General features: G+C 35.5%; 1 protein-coding gene across 1 annotated transcript; it reads left to right on the forward strand.

Annotated features, from left to right (window-relative positions):
* Positions 1–11,883: 11,883 nt before the first annotated feature.
* Positions 11,884–15,969, forward strand: LOC134277415 (kunitz-type serine protease inhibitor Bt-KTI-like). The gene is made up of 5 exons (XM_062759749.1): positions 11,884–11,995; positions 13,359–13,398; positions 13,672–13,845; positions 15,324–15,399; positions 15,762–15,969. Exons 1-5 carry the CDS (start codon positions 11,957–11,959, stop codon positions 15,835–15,837), a joined length of 405 nt encoding a protein of 134 aa, XP_062615733.1. The 5' UTR covers positions 11,884–11,956; the 3' UTR covers positions 15,838–15,969.
* The last annotated feature ends 4,076 nt before the right edge of the window (positions 15,970–20,045 follow it).

Genomic DNA, 20,045 nt, shown 5'->3' on the forward strand with positions numbered 1-20,045 from the left:
TGGTGCTCTTACTGTACATAAGTAGAGGGACCAGAGGACACCTTATATTGTGCATCAGTGGTGGGGGGGGGAGAGGACACCTTATACTATACATCAGTAGGGGGACCAGTGGACACCTTATATTGTACATCAATACGGGGACCAGAGGTCACCCGATATTTTACATTTACGGGAACTATTGTCACCTAATATTGTACTGTACATCTGTAGCGGGACCAGAAGACACCTTATATTTTACATTAGTAGTAGGACCAGATGTCATCTTATATTGGATCAGCAGAAGGACCTGAGGTCCTCTCTTGTAGTAGGGGGACCAGAGGACACCTTATACTATACATCTCTAGGGGGACTAGAGGACACCTTATATTGTACATCAGTGGGGGAAAAGGGGTCACCTTTTATTGTACAACAGTAGGGGGACCAGAGGACACCTTATTTTGTACATCATTACGGGGACCAAAGGTCACCCGATATTTAACATTAATAAAGGGGCTAGTGGTCACCTTATATTGTACTGTACATCAGTAGAGGGGCCAGAGGTCACCTTATATTGTACACCAATAAGGGAACCAGAGGACACCTTATATTGTACATCAGTAGGGGGACTGGAGGACACCTTATATTGTACAACAGTAGGGGGACCAGAGGTCACCTTATATTGTACATCAGTAGGGGGACTGGAGGACACCTTATATTGTACAACAGTAGGGGGACCAGAGGTCACCTTATATTGTACATCAGTAGGAGAAACAGAGTTCACCTAATATTGAACATGAGTAGGGGGAACCTGAGGTCACTTTATATTGTACATAAGTAGGGGGACCAGAGGTCACCTTAGATTAAACATCAGAAGGATGACCAGACGTCATGTTATATTGTACGGGGAATAGTGGTCACCTTATATTGTAATGTACATCTGTAGCGAGACCAGAGGACACCTTATATTTAACACCAGAAAGGGGACTAGAGGTCACCTTATATTGTACATCAGTAAGGGGATGAGAGGTCACTTTATATTGATCATCAGCAGTTGTACCAGGGTTCACCTTATATTGTACATCAGTAGGGGGACTAGAGGACACCTTATATTGTACATCAGTACGGGGACCAGACGTCATCTGATATTTTTCATGAGTACGGAGACTAGTGGTCACCTAATATTTTGCTGTACATCAGTAGAGGGATCAGAGGACACCTAATATTGTACATCAGTAGTAGGACCAGAGGTCATTTTATATTGTTCATAAGCAGAAGGACCAGAGGTCAGCTTATATTGTACATAAGTAGGGGGGCCAGAGGTCACCTTATATTATACATAAGTAAGGGGACCAGAGGTCACCTTATATTTAACATCAGTAGAATGACCTGAGGTCAGCTTATATTGTACATCAGCAGGGGGACCAAGGGTCACCTTATATTGTACATCAGAAAGGGGACCAGAGGTCACCTTATATTGTGCATCGGTAAGGGGGCCAGAGGCTACCTTATTTTGTTCATCGGTAAGGGGGACCAGAGGTCACCTTATATCTAACAACAGAAGGGGGACCAGAGGTCACCTTATATCTCACATCAGAAGGGGGACCAGAGGTCGCCTTATATTGTACATCAGTAGAGGGACCAGAGGCCACTTTTTATTGTATATCAGCAGGGGGACCAGGGGTCACCTTATATTTAAAATCAGAAGGGGGACCAGAGGTCATCTTATATTGTACATCAGTAGGGGGACCAGAGATCACTTTATATTGTACATCAAAAGGGGGACCTGAGGTCACCTTATATTTAAAATCGGAATGGGGACCAGAGGTCATCTTATATTGTACATCAGTAGGGGGACCAGAGACCACTTTATATTGTACATCAAAAGGGGGACCAGAGGTCACCTTATATTTAACTCCAGAAGGGGGACTAGAGGTCACCTTATATTGTACATCAGTAAGGGGATGAGAGGTCTTTTCATATTGATCATCAGCAGGGATACCAGGGGTCACGTTATATTGTACATTGGCAGGGGGACCAGAGGTCACCTTACATTGTACATTAAAAGGGGACCAGAGGACATCTTATATTGTACATCAGTAGGGGGACCAGAGGCCATTTTTTATTGTGTATCAGTAGTGGGACCAGAGGTCACCTTTAATTGAACATCAGAAGGGGACCAGAGGTCACCATCTATTGTGCATCGGTAGGGGGACCAGAGGCTACCTTATATTGTTCATCAGAAGGGGGACTAGAGTTCATCTTATATTGTACATCAGTAAGGGAAGGAGAGGTCACTTCATATTGATCATCAGAAGGGGACCAGAGGTCACCTTATATTGTGCATCGGTAGGGGGACCAGAGGCTTCCTTTATATTGTTCATCAGTAAGGGGGACCAGAGGTCACCTAATATCTAACAACAGAAGGGGACCAGAGGTCACCTTATATCTAACATCAGAAGGGGGACCAGAGGTCACCTTATATTGTACATCAGCAGAGGGACCAGAGGCCACTTTATATTGTAAATCAGCAGGGGGACCAGGGGTCACCTTATATTTAAAATCAGAAGGGGGACCAGAGGTCATTTTATATTGTACATCAGTATGGGGACCAGAGACCACTTTATATTGTACATCAAAAGGGGGACCAGAGGTCAACTTATATTTAACACCAGAAGGGGGAGTAGAGGTCACCTTATATTGTACATCAGTAAGGGGATGAGAGGTCACTTCATATTGATCATCAGCAGGGATACCAGGAGTCATCTTATATTGTACATTGGCAGGGGGACCCTATATTAAAAGGGGACTCGAGGACATCTTATATTGTACATTAGTAGGGGGACCTGAGGCCATTTTGTATTGTATATCAGTAGGGGGACCAGAGGTCATCTTTAATTGAACATTAGAAGGGGACCAGAGGTCACCTCATATTGCACATCAGTAAGGAGATCAAAGAACACTTTATATTGTACATCAACAGGGGGATCAGGGGTCACCTTATATTGTGAATCAGTAGGACCAGACGCCACCTTATATTGTACACTAGTAGGTGGACCAGAGGCCACCTCATATTGTACATCAGTAGGGGACCAGTAAGGGGACCAGAAGTCACCTTATATACACCTTATACATCAGTAGGAGGACTAATGGAGTTTTATGAAGAGACTTACTTTTACATTAGACAGCTGACTTTTACATTTTAAGTAATGGAGTAAGTCATTGTTTAAATTGTAAAAGTCAGTAGTCGATTGTAAAAGTAAGTCTCTTCATAAAACTCCAGTGGTGACCTCATATTGTACATCAGAAGGGGGACCAGATGTCACCTTGTATTGTAAATCAGTAAGGGGATCAGAGGCCACTTTATATTGCACATCAGTAGGGGGACTCTAGTCACCGCATATTGTACATGAGTAGGGAGACTAGAGGTCACCTCATATTGTACATCAGTAGGGGGACCAGAGGACACTAGATACAACTTAGTACCCGATTATTTAAAAAGTATTTTTCCCGCAACAAGACGTAATGAATCAAAGTACGATACACGCAATAGAGAGGACTACACTATTCCTAGATGTAGACTTGAAATATTCAAGAAATCTTTTGTTCCTGATACAATAAACCAATGGAATAGTCTGAGTATCACCACTAGAAACAGCATATCTTTTAGCAGCTTTAAAAATAACATACATAAAAAACCAGCAGACCCCCCTTCTTATTTCTCCCATGGTAACAGACGACTTAATATCATACATACTAAACTACGACACAATTGCATTTTAAATTATGATCTTTATAGAAGAAACATTATCGAGAGTCCTAACTGTTCATGTGGTACACCAGAAGACCCATATCATTTTTTCTTTGTCTGCAATAAGTACCAATATGCTAGAGAAAGGCTATTCAGAGATTTACTGTGTCTTACGAAACCAAATATCAAATTGAACATTATTGATTGTCATTTACTTCTGTGGGGAGATGAGTCACAAAATGTAGAAATCAATAAATATATTTTTCAGTCAGTTCATAAATTTATAAGAGATTCTGGTAGATTTAATTAACTATTACTGCCTAACACTTACACTCTATATATCTATATAATTATATATTTATCATAATTATGTAACAAATGTATGTTTCAATTTAACAAACTTGTTTGTACATCAATATTCCTTTTCACTTATTTTCCCTATGTATATATATTGACAGTTGTATGGTGAGAACCTAGTAAGTTGTTAGAACTTGTGTTCAAACCATTTGTATAGTATTTATACAATAAAATATGTTCAAACCACACTAGATATTGTACATCGGTAGGTCACCTTATACAAGGGTCGTTTAATAATGTCTTCGATGCTCGGAAAGAAACAAAAGTCGCTTTTCAATAATTCAGTTATACTGATTTAACTAAAAATTATCTTTTCGTTAAAAAACATTTAAGTAACATTTTTATCCAATTTCTGATTCATTTTCAATTGTTTTTCGAACTCATTTTCTGGTCTGAACTTTTGTATACTGGATTATTGCAGATCCTATGATTTCCTGGACTTGTTTCTTCCTTCTGAAAGGCGTTTTCGCAAGTTTGGCAAATGGAACAAGTCAAAAGGCGAAAGATATGGCGAATATTGTTAACGTGAATGAACATTAACTTTTGTTTATCCCCAAGACTCCCTTACTCTTCAGGGCTTTCGGGTTTGGACGCTGTCATGGAAAAAATCTTATGTTTTTGATTCCTTATTCTCATTAATCTTTTGCCAAAAAATTGCTTTCTAGATTCCTCCAGAAATTCAACTGCATCCCCGAATACTACTGATGTACAATTTGAGATGAACTCTGCTCCCCCTACTGATGTACAATGTAAATTGACCTCTGGTCCCCTTACTGATGCACAATATAAGGTGACCTCTGGTCCCCTTACTTTAGCTAATGTACAATCTAAAGTTTGCCTCCGGTCCCCCAACTGATGTGCAATATAAGGTGATTCCTGGTCCCCCTAATGATATAGGATATAAGGTGACTTCTGGTCCCACAAATGATGTACAATGTAAGCTGTTCTCTGGTCCTCATACTGTTGTCCCCTATTGATGTAAAATATAAGGTGACCTCTGGTCCCCCTACATATGTAGAATTAAGATAACCTCTGCTCTTATACTGATGTCCCCTACTGATGTACAGTATAAGGTTACCTCTGGTCCCCCTACTGACGTACAATTTCAGGTGACCTCTGGTCCCCCTACAATAGCTAATGTACAATATAAGGATTCCTCTTGTCCCCCTACTTTTGTGCAATATAAGGTGACTCCTGGTCCCCTACTAATATGCAATACAGGGCTACCTCTAGTCCCCCAACTGATGTATAGAATAAGGTGATCTATGGTCCCCCAAAATATTTAGAATTAAAGGTGACCTCTGCTCTCCTACTGATGTCCACTACTGATGTACAGTATAAAGTGACCTGTGGTCCCCCTACATATGTAGAATTAAGATAACCTCTGCTCTCCTTCTGATGTCCCTTACTGATGTACAGTATAAGGTTACCTCTGGTCCCCCTTACTGACGTACAATTTCAGGTGACCTCTGGTCCCCCTACAATAGCTAATGTACAATATAAGGATTCCTCTTGTCCCCCTACTGATGTGCAATATAAGGTGACTCCTGGTCCCCTACTACTAGTAATATGCAATACAGGGTTTCCTCTAGTCCCCCAACTGATGTACAGAATAAGGTGACCTATGGTCCCCCAACATATTTAAAATTAAAGGTGACCTCTGCTCTCCTACTGATGTCCACTACTGATGTACAGTATAAGGTGACCTGTGGTCCCCCTACTGATGTACAATTTCAGGTGACTCCTGGTCCCCATACTGATGTACAATCTAAGGGGACCTCTGGTCCCCCTAATGATGTGCAATATAAGGTGACTTCTGGTCCCCTACTGATATACAATTTAAGGTTACCTCTAGTCCCCCAACTGATGTACAGTATAAGGTGACCTCTGGTCCCCCTAAATATGTAGAATTAAAGGTGATCTCTGCTCTCCTACTGATATCCCCTACTAATATACAGTATAAGGTGACCTCTGGTCCCCCCAATGACGTACAATTTAAGGTGACCTCTGGTCCCCCTACTATAGCTAATGTACAATCTAAAATTTGCCTCCGGTCCCCCAACTGATGTGCAATATAAGGTGATTCCTGGTCCCCCTAATGATATAGGATATAAGGTGACTTCTGGTCCCACAAATGATGTACAATGTAAGCTGTTCTCTGGTCCTCTTACTGTTGTCTCCTACTGATGTAAATTATAAGGTGACCTCTGGTCCCCTTACATATGTAGAATTAAGATAACCTCTGCTCTCCTACTGATGTCCCCTACTGATAACCAGTATAATGTGACATCTGATCCCCCATACTGACGTACAATTTAAGGTGACCTCTGGTCCCCTACTATAGCTAATGTACAATATAAGGTTTCCTCTGGTCCCCCTACTGATGTGCAATATAAGGCGACTCCTGGTCCCCCTACTTATATATAATATAAGGTTACCTCTAGTCCCCCAACTGATGTGGAGAATAAGGTGCCTATGGTCCCCCAACATATGTAGAATTAAAGGTGACCTCTGCTCTTCTACTGATGTCCAATACTGATATACAGTATAAGGTGACCTCTGGTCCCCCTACTGATGTACAATAAAAGGTGACTCCTGTTCCCACTACTGATATGCAACCTAAAGGGACCTCTGGTCCCCCTAATGATGTGCAATATTATGTTACCTCTAGTTCCCCAACTGATGTACAGTATAAGGTGACCTCTGGTCCCCCTACATATGTAGAATGAAAGGTGACCTCTGCTCTCCTACTGATGTCTCCTACTGATATAAAGTATAAGGTGACCTCTGGTCCCCCCAATGACGTACAATTTAAGGTGACCTCTGGTCCCCCTACTATGGCTAATGTACAATATAAGGTTTCCTCTGGTCCCCAAAATGATGTACAATATATGGTGACTCCTGGTCCCCCTGTTGATGTTCAATATAAGGTGACCTCTGGTCCCCCTACTGATGTAGAATGTAAGGTGTTCTCTGGGTCCCTTTCTGTGGTCCCCTACTTATGCATGTTATGTACAATATAAGGTGTCTTCTGGTTCCCCTTCATATGTTGAATTCAATATGCCCTCTGGTCCCCCTACTGATGTACAGTACAAGGTGCCCTCTGGTCGCCCTACTGATGTAGAGTTTAAGGTGACCTCTGGTCCCCCTGACTATGTATGATATAAGCAGAAGCAGATAAGGTGACACACTGGTCCTCTTACTGATATACAATATTAGGTGTCCTCTAGTCCCCAACTGGTGTACATTAAGGTGTCCTCTTGTTCCCCTACTAATGTACAGTTTAGGTGACCTCTGGTCCCCCTACTTATGTACTATATAAGGCTATATGTACTATATTGCACTCCCTACTGATGTCCCCTTACTGATGTACAATATAAGGTGACCTCTGGTCCCCCTACAGATTTACAATATTACTTGTTCTCTGATCACGTTATGTTGTCCCCTACTGATGTGTACTATAATATTAAATTGAATAAAATCTTACGGGAGACCACAGGTCACCTAACGTAATCTATAAATGTTAAACGCTTTTAAATCATATATCGCATAAAATTGCAGTTAATGTTGCTCAGCACCCACCCTCCATCCCCTCTATCTTTTATAAAACCCTTCAGATGGTTATTCCTTTTAAAAATTGTTTGTTTTACACTTTAAAGGCTTCACAGTATTACGATTTATTCTACTTTCACTTTACGTATGCAACGCACTACATTTTGTAGCGGAGTAAACAGGCCCGATAGTCGTGAACTGAGCAGGGGGACCTCAGGGCCTATTTCAGCGTACGTTTTATCCTTCTGCTGGTTATTCATGTTCATATTTAACGAATCATAATAAAAATTCTCTGGTAACAAACGATCGACTGTGTTTTTTTGCTTTTTCAACCTGCGCCTTTCTAAGTGAGGGCTACTGACACAATACATGTGATGTGCTGCACGTGTGGCTTGTCTTCAGTCAATTTTTAACAAAAACGTTTGTATAGCTTCTTCTGAAGATATTTCACAAAAGATGATAACGAACAACAAAGGCATGTTAATATTACTTACGTAACAATTAAATGCGATGAAGAAGTCCTCTGCAATCTCCCCGAGCCGTGAGCGGGTTTGTCAACATTCAGAACTGTGTCACAATGGCCGATTGATTTTTAAATACATGTATGGTGCGCCGCATATGTTAAAAATACAATTATTATACCCCCCGCTTGAAAAGCGGGAGGGTATATAGTAATCGTTAATTCCGTCCGTCTGTACGTCTGTCCGTCCGTCCGTCCGTCTGTACGTCCGTCCGTCCGTCCGTCTGTTACGCTTTGGGGTACCCATCTCTTATCCGCAACTCCTCTCATACCACTGAAGGAAATTTAATGAAACGTTCACAGAATCTTTATTACATATTGCCATTGTGCACCTCCTATTTTACTTTTTGATCTGACATATTTTTTCATTTGTTTGCCTTCCCCACTTCATTTTCAGAATAAAAAAAAAACTGTTTTAAAATTAAAACTTAGTTCAATAAACACTGTATCAGTTGTTTATAAGTTGACGTCTTAAAGCACCCCTCCACAGCGTAATAAAATTACGCGTCATCACTTGTTATACTCCTTTAATATAAACTTCAAAATGAGCATTTTCCCCATCATATATGTGAAAAATAAGAATACAGGGTTGAAGACAAGTTTTTCAAAGGTCTCTAAATTGTGATATTTTCATATTTTGACATTAGGCCGAATTTTGCTAAACATGGTCTGTGTTCTTTAAACAGCATTAGCATAATAAACAACAATAAAACTTATCAATGCATTTAAAAAAAATGCTAGTTAAATCCCATACAGCTGTTTATACACAGATCACTAATCTCGATGACCTTGTCAATCATGACGTCATTTTGGAAAAAGTGACGTATTTCATGTGCTGTGAGAGGCAGATTGAGGAATTTTTTAACAATGAAAAATGCGTTTTATTATAAAACAGAATGTTATTTACAGGTGTTAAATAGGCTCTCAATACCAATGTATATCCTTTGTTCAGTGCAATTATTCTTTAACTATCGAGAGAATGTATTTAAATAATTTTGTCGTGTTTTTGTGTTTAGGTTAGGCATATTTTACATCGAGGTGCCTAATTAAATCGTTCTTTCGCAAGGGCATTCACTAAATAAATCTTAACCGTTTTTGAATATAAATAAAAGATATGTTCCTTAACTTGAAAAGTGCTGCTGCATTCTTTAAATCGATTGACAAGTTTTAAAATTATCATCATACTTAACATGTTCATTTGATCCACGTTGCATTTGTCCGATATCAGTAAAATACATTGTAAAAAAAAAGGGAGAATATGCCATGCAGTTCTTTATTTCATTGACGTTATGTATATATTAAAAGTTTTTAGTAAAACTGTTATACTTTTTTGAAGAATAAAACTAAGTTTATAATTGTTTTATTGTTTTTTCTACGTCTCATTCGATTTTTTTTTCTCATACACATGCAGAATGGTCACCATATAAGGGGAAAGTTTTCAACTTGATTTTTATACTCGGTACGCAAGCCATTGAGAGTGAGAGTTATTTATTGTTCTTTCTTAATGAACCCGCTGAAATTAATGCAAAGGGTATCCTTAATGTTATTACTTATAGCTTTCTGCTATGATAAGCAGATAACACGAGGACGGAGAAAATTATATCTACTTCATGAAATATACAAGTTTGTAACTGAAATATTATTCCGCTTCAAGTAATACGGAGATGCTGCAAAATACAATTATATCGTAAGGAAGGCCTATAAAAATATATCTCAGAAAGGCACCTACTGAAAAAACAATTGATTGATTGTATATTATTTATTATACCTCTATTGATAATAGTCGAATTTGATTGGCTGGTAAGAAAACTTTAAAACACAACAATGACTCCAAATGGTACTGTTTAAAGCAATTCTGACCTAGGAATCATTGCACGTGGGATATAATGACCCGGTCATTATTTTTAATGACCACTAAAAATGACCGTTTAATCCAAAAATCGTTTTTGAGTGAAGTAAATGCATAAGATAATAATTATTCGGAAAAAAACAACATATTTTTAAAATTGTGCATGGTCCGTTTTGCATTACCATACAGAATTCGGTAAAATTTTATCGTTTCAATATTTCGTTACAATTCAGTTCATGGAATGTAGAGGCGGCTCTTTAAAGAGTTGAATTCTGTGTTAGATTTTGACTGTGTAGAGGAAAAGTAATCGTTAGTTATAACAATGTATGTCGCTATGAACCAAATATTGTTTTAATCAGTAAATCATGATGCAAAAACTTACACGACTTGCAGACGTCAATGTAAACAACTTCACTACCCGGTCTGTACCGAATCCCGATCCCGATCAAACAAAGAATTGATAATGGTTAGAGATTCATACTTTTCAATATATATCGGTATAATAAAACAATTAATTACCCCTTGTGAGTTCAACCCTCGACCTGGCCCACTCGATGACCTGACCTAACCTCGGCCGCTACGCGGCCTCGGTCAGGTCAGGTCACCTCGTGGGCCAGGTCTCGGGTCCTTATTTCACCATGTTGACCTCACAAGGGGTAATTAATTGTATATTAAAGTCCCTCTCGAGAATTTTTCACTCATATGGAGACGCCACCATTTGCCGGTGGAGAGCTGCAAATTTTGTCCTTTACTCGGCACTCAGGGTCATTGAGCAGGGAGGGATCTTTTTCGTGCCAGCACCTACTGCGACACGGGACCTCAGTTTATACGGTTTCATCCGAAGGACCGGTCTCCACGTCCCGCAGTTGGATTCGAACCCGCGACGTAATGATTGACTCCTTACTTCGCGACTCTAACCACTGCGCCACGCGGGCGACTACTGAAAAATGAAGTGAACTGTATTGACTGTTTTGTTTAATCATTTTGTGTTCATACATAACTTAATCACAGACTTTATGGATAGCTCAGAATTTATATTGAAGAATGAACTTCTGCAACCACACAACGGGTAATTGATGGCCGGCTGCATTGTAACATCACTTTTTACACAAATATGACTACACTTGGCGGAGAAACAGTTACTAACTAAATCAACCTTTTAGGTTTGTCATAGAACAAAGACCAGGGTTGAGCCCAAACATCGTAAGTGCAATTTTGAAATAAATGATCTATAGCCCAACCCCCATCCAACCACCCCCTCACCCCCACCCGCCCACCAACCACCCCCCCCCCCCAAAAAAAAAATAATAATAATAACGGAAAAGAAAGACAAGAATCCAATCAAACGACAAAACAAGTAAAGGCAGAAATATTAGCAAACACACAATTTTTTTTTTCAAATGCAGTCATATATATATATATATATATTTTGTATTAGGAATGGAACTAATGTTAATTTTTCATTTATACGCAATAAACTCAAACTCAAAAATTATTGCCTCAGTGTTTTTGTGCTTCTCTATCGTTATATTTTTCGTGGTAGGGGAGAATCGGGATGTAAAACCAGATCACACTTTAATCTGTTAGATCTCACGAACAACATATATATTATCACTATACTAAGCTTTCACGCTAAGTAATGTGACAATGGTGTGATTGGTCAACAGGACATGATTACTCATCCCATGCATCTGGTTCCACATCTGGGATTTCCGGAGGTCCGTGTTTATATCCTCTTCACAGATATTTTTTTTGGTAAAATCGATCATTTTTCGCTAACTTCATATTGTCATACATGTAACCTGCTGTAGCTGCATGCAGGTAATATGAAATGATGATTTCTAATTCGTCACAAAAAAGATATCAGGACATGCATCTGTTGAAATCACGTAAGTCGGTAAGCTTACAAGTATATAAAGTATGCTTATCAATACAACATGAAACAGCAATTATGAAACGAATGCTCTTACTTCTCTTGGTGTTGACCATAGTAAGTACACTTTGTTTTCATTCCATTTTTATCCGAACTAAAAGTCTTATTAAATTATGTTTTATAATACTTACAATATGATTTGTTTTATCCCCTTTTAATGTTTTATTGGATTGTATTGATTTTTTTCACGATGTCTCTGCGTCTCAATGGACTTTTGATGTTTGATATTATTTTGGTTTATCCGGTGTTTAATTCAGGTCGGATTGTCTTGCTCAAAAAGAAGAGAAAACAGAAAAAAAAACGTGCTTCACATGATACTTTTTTTTCGATTTCAGATCATAATTTTTTTTCATACTCTCTAAAATCATTATACAGTTAAAGTATATCATTTAGGGAGTGAGCAAAATTCCAGTTCCAGCGCAGCGCGCCTCGGGAAATAGTCCTGATATTGGGGAACTGGAATCTTGCTTACTCCCTCAATAATATACTTTAACTGTTTTATTATACCGATACAAATTTAAATTCTAAAGATCACCTTTAAAAAAATATCCATTTACAGATTAACTAATCATTTTTCACAATGAAAAGCTTTAAGAACCTCGAATTGGCATAACTAGCTTTCCACCGAGGGATTAGCTCAAAAGTCTTACGCACGGCGATTAGCCGATTCACAGCGATTTCTAGGGAATTGTTCAGATCTAATAACTTAATTCTATATAAGGAAATATCAGTAGAAGTATAATAATTGTATTTAAAACAATCTTTTCTTCATATCAAGTACTAAACATGTGGTTTCACCGTTTGTTTTAATTAGTCATACTTGTCCGTATTTCAGTTTTGAAAAAAAGCCGATGGTATGTTAATTTGAAAATGAAAAAGAAGGAATTAAGGACAGATGAGACGTTTCTCAATAATAGATAAATTTTTCTAAGAGTTTGCCATTGAAGTTTTGATACTAAAACATGTTTACTCACAAAAAATTGAGGTACCTTACCAGGCATTTCTGCAAGATACCAGGGGGAGTTTTTCTTATATTATCCTTTGGGGAAGAAAAATAATTTTCCAATTCCAAATGTTTACGTGTTTGGATTTTTAAAAAAGCGTTTAGAAACTGGTTTAGTAGTCAGAATCTAATTACAATTTTGAATATTTTTCATACATTACGAAGATGTACAAAGCAGATTTTGAGGAACGTCTCGTCTGACCCTTAAGATAACACATTATACTTCCCCATAATGAAAGCTTATGACTCGACATTTAATTCTCGATACATAACATATAAAATTTGTATAATTTGGGTTTTTTTTCAGCAATACAGATTTCTTAAAAAGAAGTCTACATGCGTAATCAAAAGAAACAAAAAATTAAATAATGAGTTCAGGATCTTGTTTTCTGAAATTATTTTATCACTTTATTTTAGGCTGTAGTTAACGGACAAAAATATCGTCATCGTCTTCCACGTAAGTAATAGTGCGCATGCGTGTAATATAAAAATACATAGTTGTTAATTTTTTTTTTACTTTAAAAATCGACATAATAAGATCCCCTGTAGAGTGATACAGATTAATCAAAATACCATTTTAAAGAGACATTAATTAACAAAACAATACGAAATTAATTTATGTACATATATTCAAATTTATTAGTCTTTGATTCACATGATACAATTTTTCTAAAAAAAATCGAATGATGTGGTTTTTTTTTCTTAATTTATCTTTATTTTATTTATATAGCAAATATTATCTGTACTTTACCACAAAAACCCGGTTTGTGCAAAGCCTATATGCCCCGGTATTACTATGACGTCAAAACAGGCACCTGTCAGCAGTTTATTTACGGAGGCTGTGGTGGAAATTTAAACAATTTCCAAAATGAAGAACTTTGTAATCGAATTTGCAATAGAAGATGTAAGCATTGATTCTTTATCACGTATTTGCTTGGCATTTCAATTAACAATATATTTCATATTTTGTATAAGGGTACTATAGAGGAAAAGCGATCAATTGTGTTACTTGAAAAAAAAATGGAATTAATCTTTCTAAAAACAAATATAATCAAAAGTAATCAGTGGTTCTTCGTTATTTATTTATTTTGCTATTTAGTTGACACAATCAAAATGAGGTCAAAATTATACTAAATAAAATTTTTAAAAAATGTGTTCACAATGTCGTAGAAAGAAGAAATCAAAGTACTCAGAAGTACAGAGAGCCGGGCTCATTTACAGAGTATAATGGATGAATCACGTTTATATTCTTATGAAAAAAATATTTTAAAACTATCAATATAATATTAGTTTCACAGTCAGTTAGTGATCTAATGCGGAATCATACAGGGTGTGAAATGGAAATCCGTATTGGGCGAGGCGAAGCTAAAAATGAAATAATCAACAAAATAGAATGTAATACATATTTAGGTCTCCTACCTTTAATTTTAATTTTGAAATGATATACGTTCCAACCATAAATTAAACTAGTTTATTCTAAGTACGCGGATTGTACATGTACTTTCTTAAACTGTCTAAAATATTGTAGAAGCATACATTTTCGTGGGCACAAAATATCGTTGATTTGTATTTTAAAAAATTTCGTGGTCATAAAATTTCGTTGTTTCGAAATTAAACTAATGCCAAAAAAGCTAAAAATATTGTGTTGGATTTATTTTCGTTGATTATATTTAAACAACGACATAAATTTGTTTTAATCCCTTAGGAATAGTTCTGCTTCACAGTTGTCATTTTAAAAAATTCGTCTGGGATTTGGTTTTACTTTTTATTGTTTAAAACGATGAAAAAAAGGAAATATAATCCCCACGAATATTTGTCGAGTATATATTATTTTACAGAAATTAAAGCTTTGAGTCGGTATTTTTCAATACTTTCAGATGTTCAAATTGTTTACCAACTCTGAATGTAATCTGATCCCTCCATTTAATTTTGAAGCAGCGGTTGCTCAATTAGATCATTTTTCTCTGTTCAAAGAAATTTAGATCCTATTATTCTTTATAACCGCCAGTCTAATGCATGTATATCCTTTCTTTAAAATTAAAAGCACCACTTTGGATTTTTAAAAAAAGATGCACAAGTTTTAAAATTTAATTAGCTTTATTCTTTCATATTTATTTTTCATAGCCTGTTTGAAAGATTGTATTTTTAAATCTTTCAAACCCAACATAAATTCAAAGATAAAATTTGACCCAGATTTTTGTAATGTGGGTTATATTTTGTATTGTTTTGTAGATTTTTTTTTTAGATAGAATTATGTTTGTTATCTTCAGGTTTTAAAGTTGCATAACAAAGAATACCAAAATTAGTAAAAACGAGGTATGAGGTTTTTAAAAATCCACAAATTGTGAAGTCTTTTTGCAATTTTGTTTTTGCTATTTCAAGTTTGTACAAAAATAGGATGTCTTGATAGAGCTTGCACCATCCAAAAATGTCCAGCCTTTCCCCGGGCCAGCTGCATGTGAGTATAGTCTTAATTAATAAAAAGATTCATAAGCTTGGTGACTATTAAAAACTACTTCATTTTTAAATCATTAAAATGAAGAAGTATGTTTTAAATCACTTCAGTTGCATAATGTATAACATAACTGTGTACCATGTATAACTGCCCCACAAATACGTCGTGTGATATTTAAGGGAGCCTTATGTGTATATAAGGAGACTTTATTTGGTTTAATCATATTGGCAATCTTAATTCGCATTTCGATAATTTTTAAAAAAAAATGTTTTCTTATTTAAATAGAAGGATCTTTTTTGAAAAATTAACATCGTTTTTTTTCTGATGACCATTTCTTAATCCAAATACAATTTTCTCTTTGATAGACCTGTGTGTCCTTGTGAGTCACTTTGGATCTATAACGGAAAGGATGTTACGGCCAAGTGTTACAGCAAAGGATAGTCAACTCATTGGAGAAAATGGCGCAAAATTCAAATATGCTGATTCCAAAAAAAGATGTAAAGCTGCTCCTGTGTTGTGAAAATATATGCTTATTTAAACAACTAAAGAAATGCAATAAATTAAATAAATAAAAAACAAGTTTGTTTTTTTAATATGAAGGTTGCATTTTTCCTCTAAATTACACATATGTCCGCCTTTTTTAAAGATTAGTAAGAAATTGAAATACTGGTGTCACAGAGATTAGACTAAAGTGTATGTTTTAAACTTGGATATTTTACAAGGAAAAAAAAAAACGTTCATGGTAAACTAATAAAAAAAAACTTTATGAAAAGTGTTATGACAAACGTTGTATCGCCAGCTTCCCTTACTTATGCATCAATATGCTTCCGTCACCTGCATACAGGGTTTATATCAGTCGATTCCTTAAGCAAGAGCATGATCTACGTATGAAAAATTTCTTAAACGGGGTAAATTATTGACAAACAAGATGTTAAAACGAGAATATCAACAGTCTGTTTTAAAGTCATCATTTCGCAAGTTCTTTTGTCAATACAATGACCTTGTCAGCAAATGCAATGTAGTATAACATCAAATGCTGACTGAAGTTTTCCATACTGATTGTTTATCTATTAGTAACGGAGTAATTATTGGCAGATTTCTCTATTATTTCTCAATCAGGACAAGGAACACACGGCAGGTGTGACTGGTCGTCAAATGGTGCTCAAGAATTTGTCGAATAGACAAGTCGATCTTAAGTTGATACACCAAATCATATGGTTTGATTTTATATTATTGACGTCTCTGTACTTTAACGAAATGTTTAATTCAATATGTCACTAAACAACCGCCTACGGATATTTCTTAAATTTTATTAAAAAAATTTATAAAGTAGAAAAAAGAACAGATAAAGATCACAGTTTTAACCAGCTAGTAACTCATCATCTTTCCCGTAGCACGATTATATATTGCCTATGGATACGATTTTCTTTTAGTTTTCCTGACTATAACAAGGAACATGGGATGCCCATTCCTCCATGTTGCCTTATCCTACTTCTGCTGATGTTTAAGAGGTCTGTGTTTGCGATGCACAAGATATGTATTGTTTCAATGGATCTTTGTACTTTATCAATGTTCATGTTCATAATTTCAAGTAATTAAAAACAGAATCAGATAATAGATAACATCAATACTTAGAAATGTCGGTTTTTTTATTAAAGTAAGCCCATGATTGTATTTGGGGATAGGCTGGGAGAGAAGAAATATTGCAAAAATCGTTAAAATTATTCATTTTGAATCCTAATTTGCTGGAATTCAAGAAAAAAATAATATCTTAGAGATTGTGTCATCTGAAACATTTTTTAAACAGAGTTCATTGTTTTAATCTTATCACTTGTGTTTGAATTATTTATAGTTCTGCAATTGCCTAACATCCAACATTCTATCAAAATGTTTTCACCTGAACCTGATGATTAGACACATGGATATATAAATATACATGTATATTATTTTGAAGTGAATGCGACGATTGCGCTACTAATTCAGTAGTGCATTTTAATACAGCCACAAAATCGTGTAAAGAAACTTGAAAAAAAAAATAGAGGAATGGTTTATCTTTGAAAAATCAACCTGAATAACACGAGTTAACATAACTTTCATTTAGAAGAAAGCGAATTTGTCCCTTAACTTAAAAAAAAGAAAAATACAATTCATACTATTTAGGAAAACCTGCTTGAAAATGAGATTTTAACAAGAGGGGTGGTAAAGACAGCAACATTTTAAATTTCAGAAAGTAAATATAGGATTATTGCAGTTTAGTACGATGGTCAAGGATTGGTTTTCTTTTTCAATTACTCAGTATATTTAATGACGTATTTCATTGCTTCTTTAAAATGGTACTTGCTATCATAAATGTAGTATCATTTTTTTTTCAATATTCTCGTTATTTCTAAAGTTATTCATTAAACTTTTTTGTTGTTTATTGGATCATGACTCACAATAAAATTGATTTTAATGCGAGTGGTCGTGATCATAAACAGAACTGTCATTAGATGCATCCTGTTTTATTGAATACAATATGTTTTCATATTCATTGCATTTCATCACGAAAATTAACACCTTACCACCCAAAAATATTTTGTGTGCAGGGTTTCAGTGAATTTTTTTCAATTTTTTGATGTATTTTCTATTGGGTATACTGATTTTTAAATGTATAAATTTTAAATGTAAAAATAACCCTGTTTTAATAGATAATTCGATCCATTGTATTCATTGTTAATGCACGTATACTCTGTATTTATTTTAATTTTGAAGAGACGTTTAACCTTGTCTCGATAACAATTTTATGCTTCTAAGAATTATGCTGTTTTCGTATGAGCCATCCCTTTCAAATAACTGTTGATAATTCTTGATATCTTTTTTCCTTAAATTCGGGAATATATAATGTTCAATTAATATTCATGTTTTTATAAAAAAAATAAACAAACAAACTATAGAAAGGGAAAATGCATACAGATGATAATTATTCTTTGAAGGATAACTTTTACGAATTACATTTTATTCACAGTATCGTGAGCTAATGGAGGTAAATCATCTTTGGATTCTTTAATGACTGGTGCAGAAGAAAAAAAGTAATACAGATTATAATCATCGTAGGGAAAAACAGTCGTTGAAGGTTACGTGGTAAAATCACGTGATTCATGCGGACTGACGCGTGCTGGTGTATAAAATATAATATGAAATTTACTACAATATGAAACAGACATCCAAACAGACAGCAATGGAACGATATTTACTATTAGGATTTGTATTGACCGTTGTTTTCGTGAGTAAATACCGTAAATATTCCTATAAATATTTGAGATATTATAAGTTCTTGTTAAGGGGTAAAATATTCATTTTAAAGTACAAAATTTCCATGCACCAAGAGCAAATCGTTAAACATATAGCCCTTCCTTCACAATGATTTTCATTTTGTTTTCGAATAACTTTTTAATTGTCTTTTTCTATTTTTTAATTTTTTTTATCGTTATGGATATTTCTTTTGAACTGAATTTTGTTGTTCGTAATTGTAAGGTTTTAAGTTTTTTTTTTTTTTGCTTTTTTTAATATCAGTAACGAATCAAATCCCTTATTGGTAGGTGTGTGCTTATCGACCACATCAAGATAGTGTCATGTAGAATATTTTTTAAGAAAAGAAATGAGCAAATATTGGTAACAAACTAAAGCAATCCTAAATAAACGTATCCATTAACAAGGAACACACGGCGGGTGTGACCGGTCAGCAGATGATATTCACTCCTCCATGGCACCTGATCCCACCTCTGATGTTTTGGAGGTCCATGTTTCCTCTGCTCCTATTTTGTATTGTTTTTTGGACTTTCATATTCTTCGTTATCTCCATATTCTTCACTTAACGAGGCCCGATCTAGAACGAGGCCCGATCTAGTTGAAAATTACGAAAACGGAATGATAAAAAAATTTAATTCTTGGAAATATATTTGTATGTTTTATGCTTAGAAAAATTAGAATGAAATTTTGTTACCTTGTCTTTATTGTAGTCAAATGGGGGCACTGTCAAAATATGGACCATTTGTCGTGTTTTTATACACAATTACATACTAAAACTCAATAAACATTGAAATTTACAAATTTAAAAAAAAATACATGATGAAATTCTTTGTTTTTCACATATATTATGCAATTTTCATTCTTCTTATAAAAATGAAAAGAAAATTGGAGGTAGCCTTTATTGCAGTGAAAAGGGGGCATGTCAAAACACAAAATTTGGATTTATTCTATCCAACTACGTATTTTATAGGTCGCAATTGGTTTACCTAACACCAACAAACGATTGCAATACTGTATTAGTTTCTAAAAAATAAATAATTCTTACAGTATGAAATAATTTTCTCGCCATGCTTTATTTTTCTCTTGACATGCAACGTTGTTTTACGTGGAAAAAAGGGGTAGAGGGGGGGGGGGTAAAGACTACAAAACTGCGATTTTTACTAATATCTTGTAACATACAGAAAAACTAGAATATTTCAGGGGTTGCCATTAAATGATTTATAGACTTATTTTATTTCTTAAAACTGAAGATAATCCGCAATAAAAAGAGTGCGTATAAACACTTCAACATGTTCAAAGAGAAAGACTAAAATCGTTTACTTTTTGTTGCAGTGTTTGTTTTTTTTAAACTCACAAATTGA

The sequence above is a fragment of the Saccostrea cucullata genome, unplaced genomic scaffold, assembly GCF_032062105.1.
Source record: "Saccostrea cucullata isolate Sc308-1 unplaced genomic scaffold, CSIRO_AGI_Scuc_v1 ctg10191, whole genome shotgun sequence".
In the NCBI taxonomy this organism is placed as follows: Eukaryota; Metazoa; Mollusca; class Bivalvia; order Ostreida; family Ostreidae; genus Saccostrea; species Saccostrea cuccullata.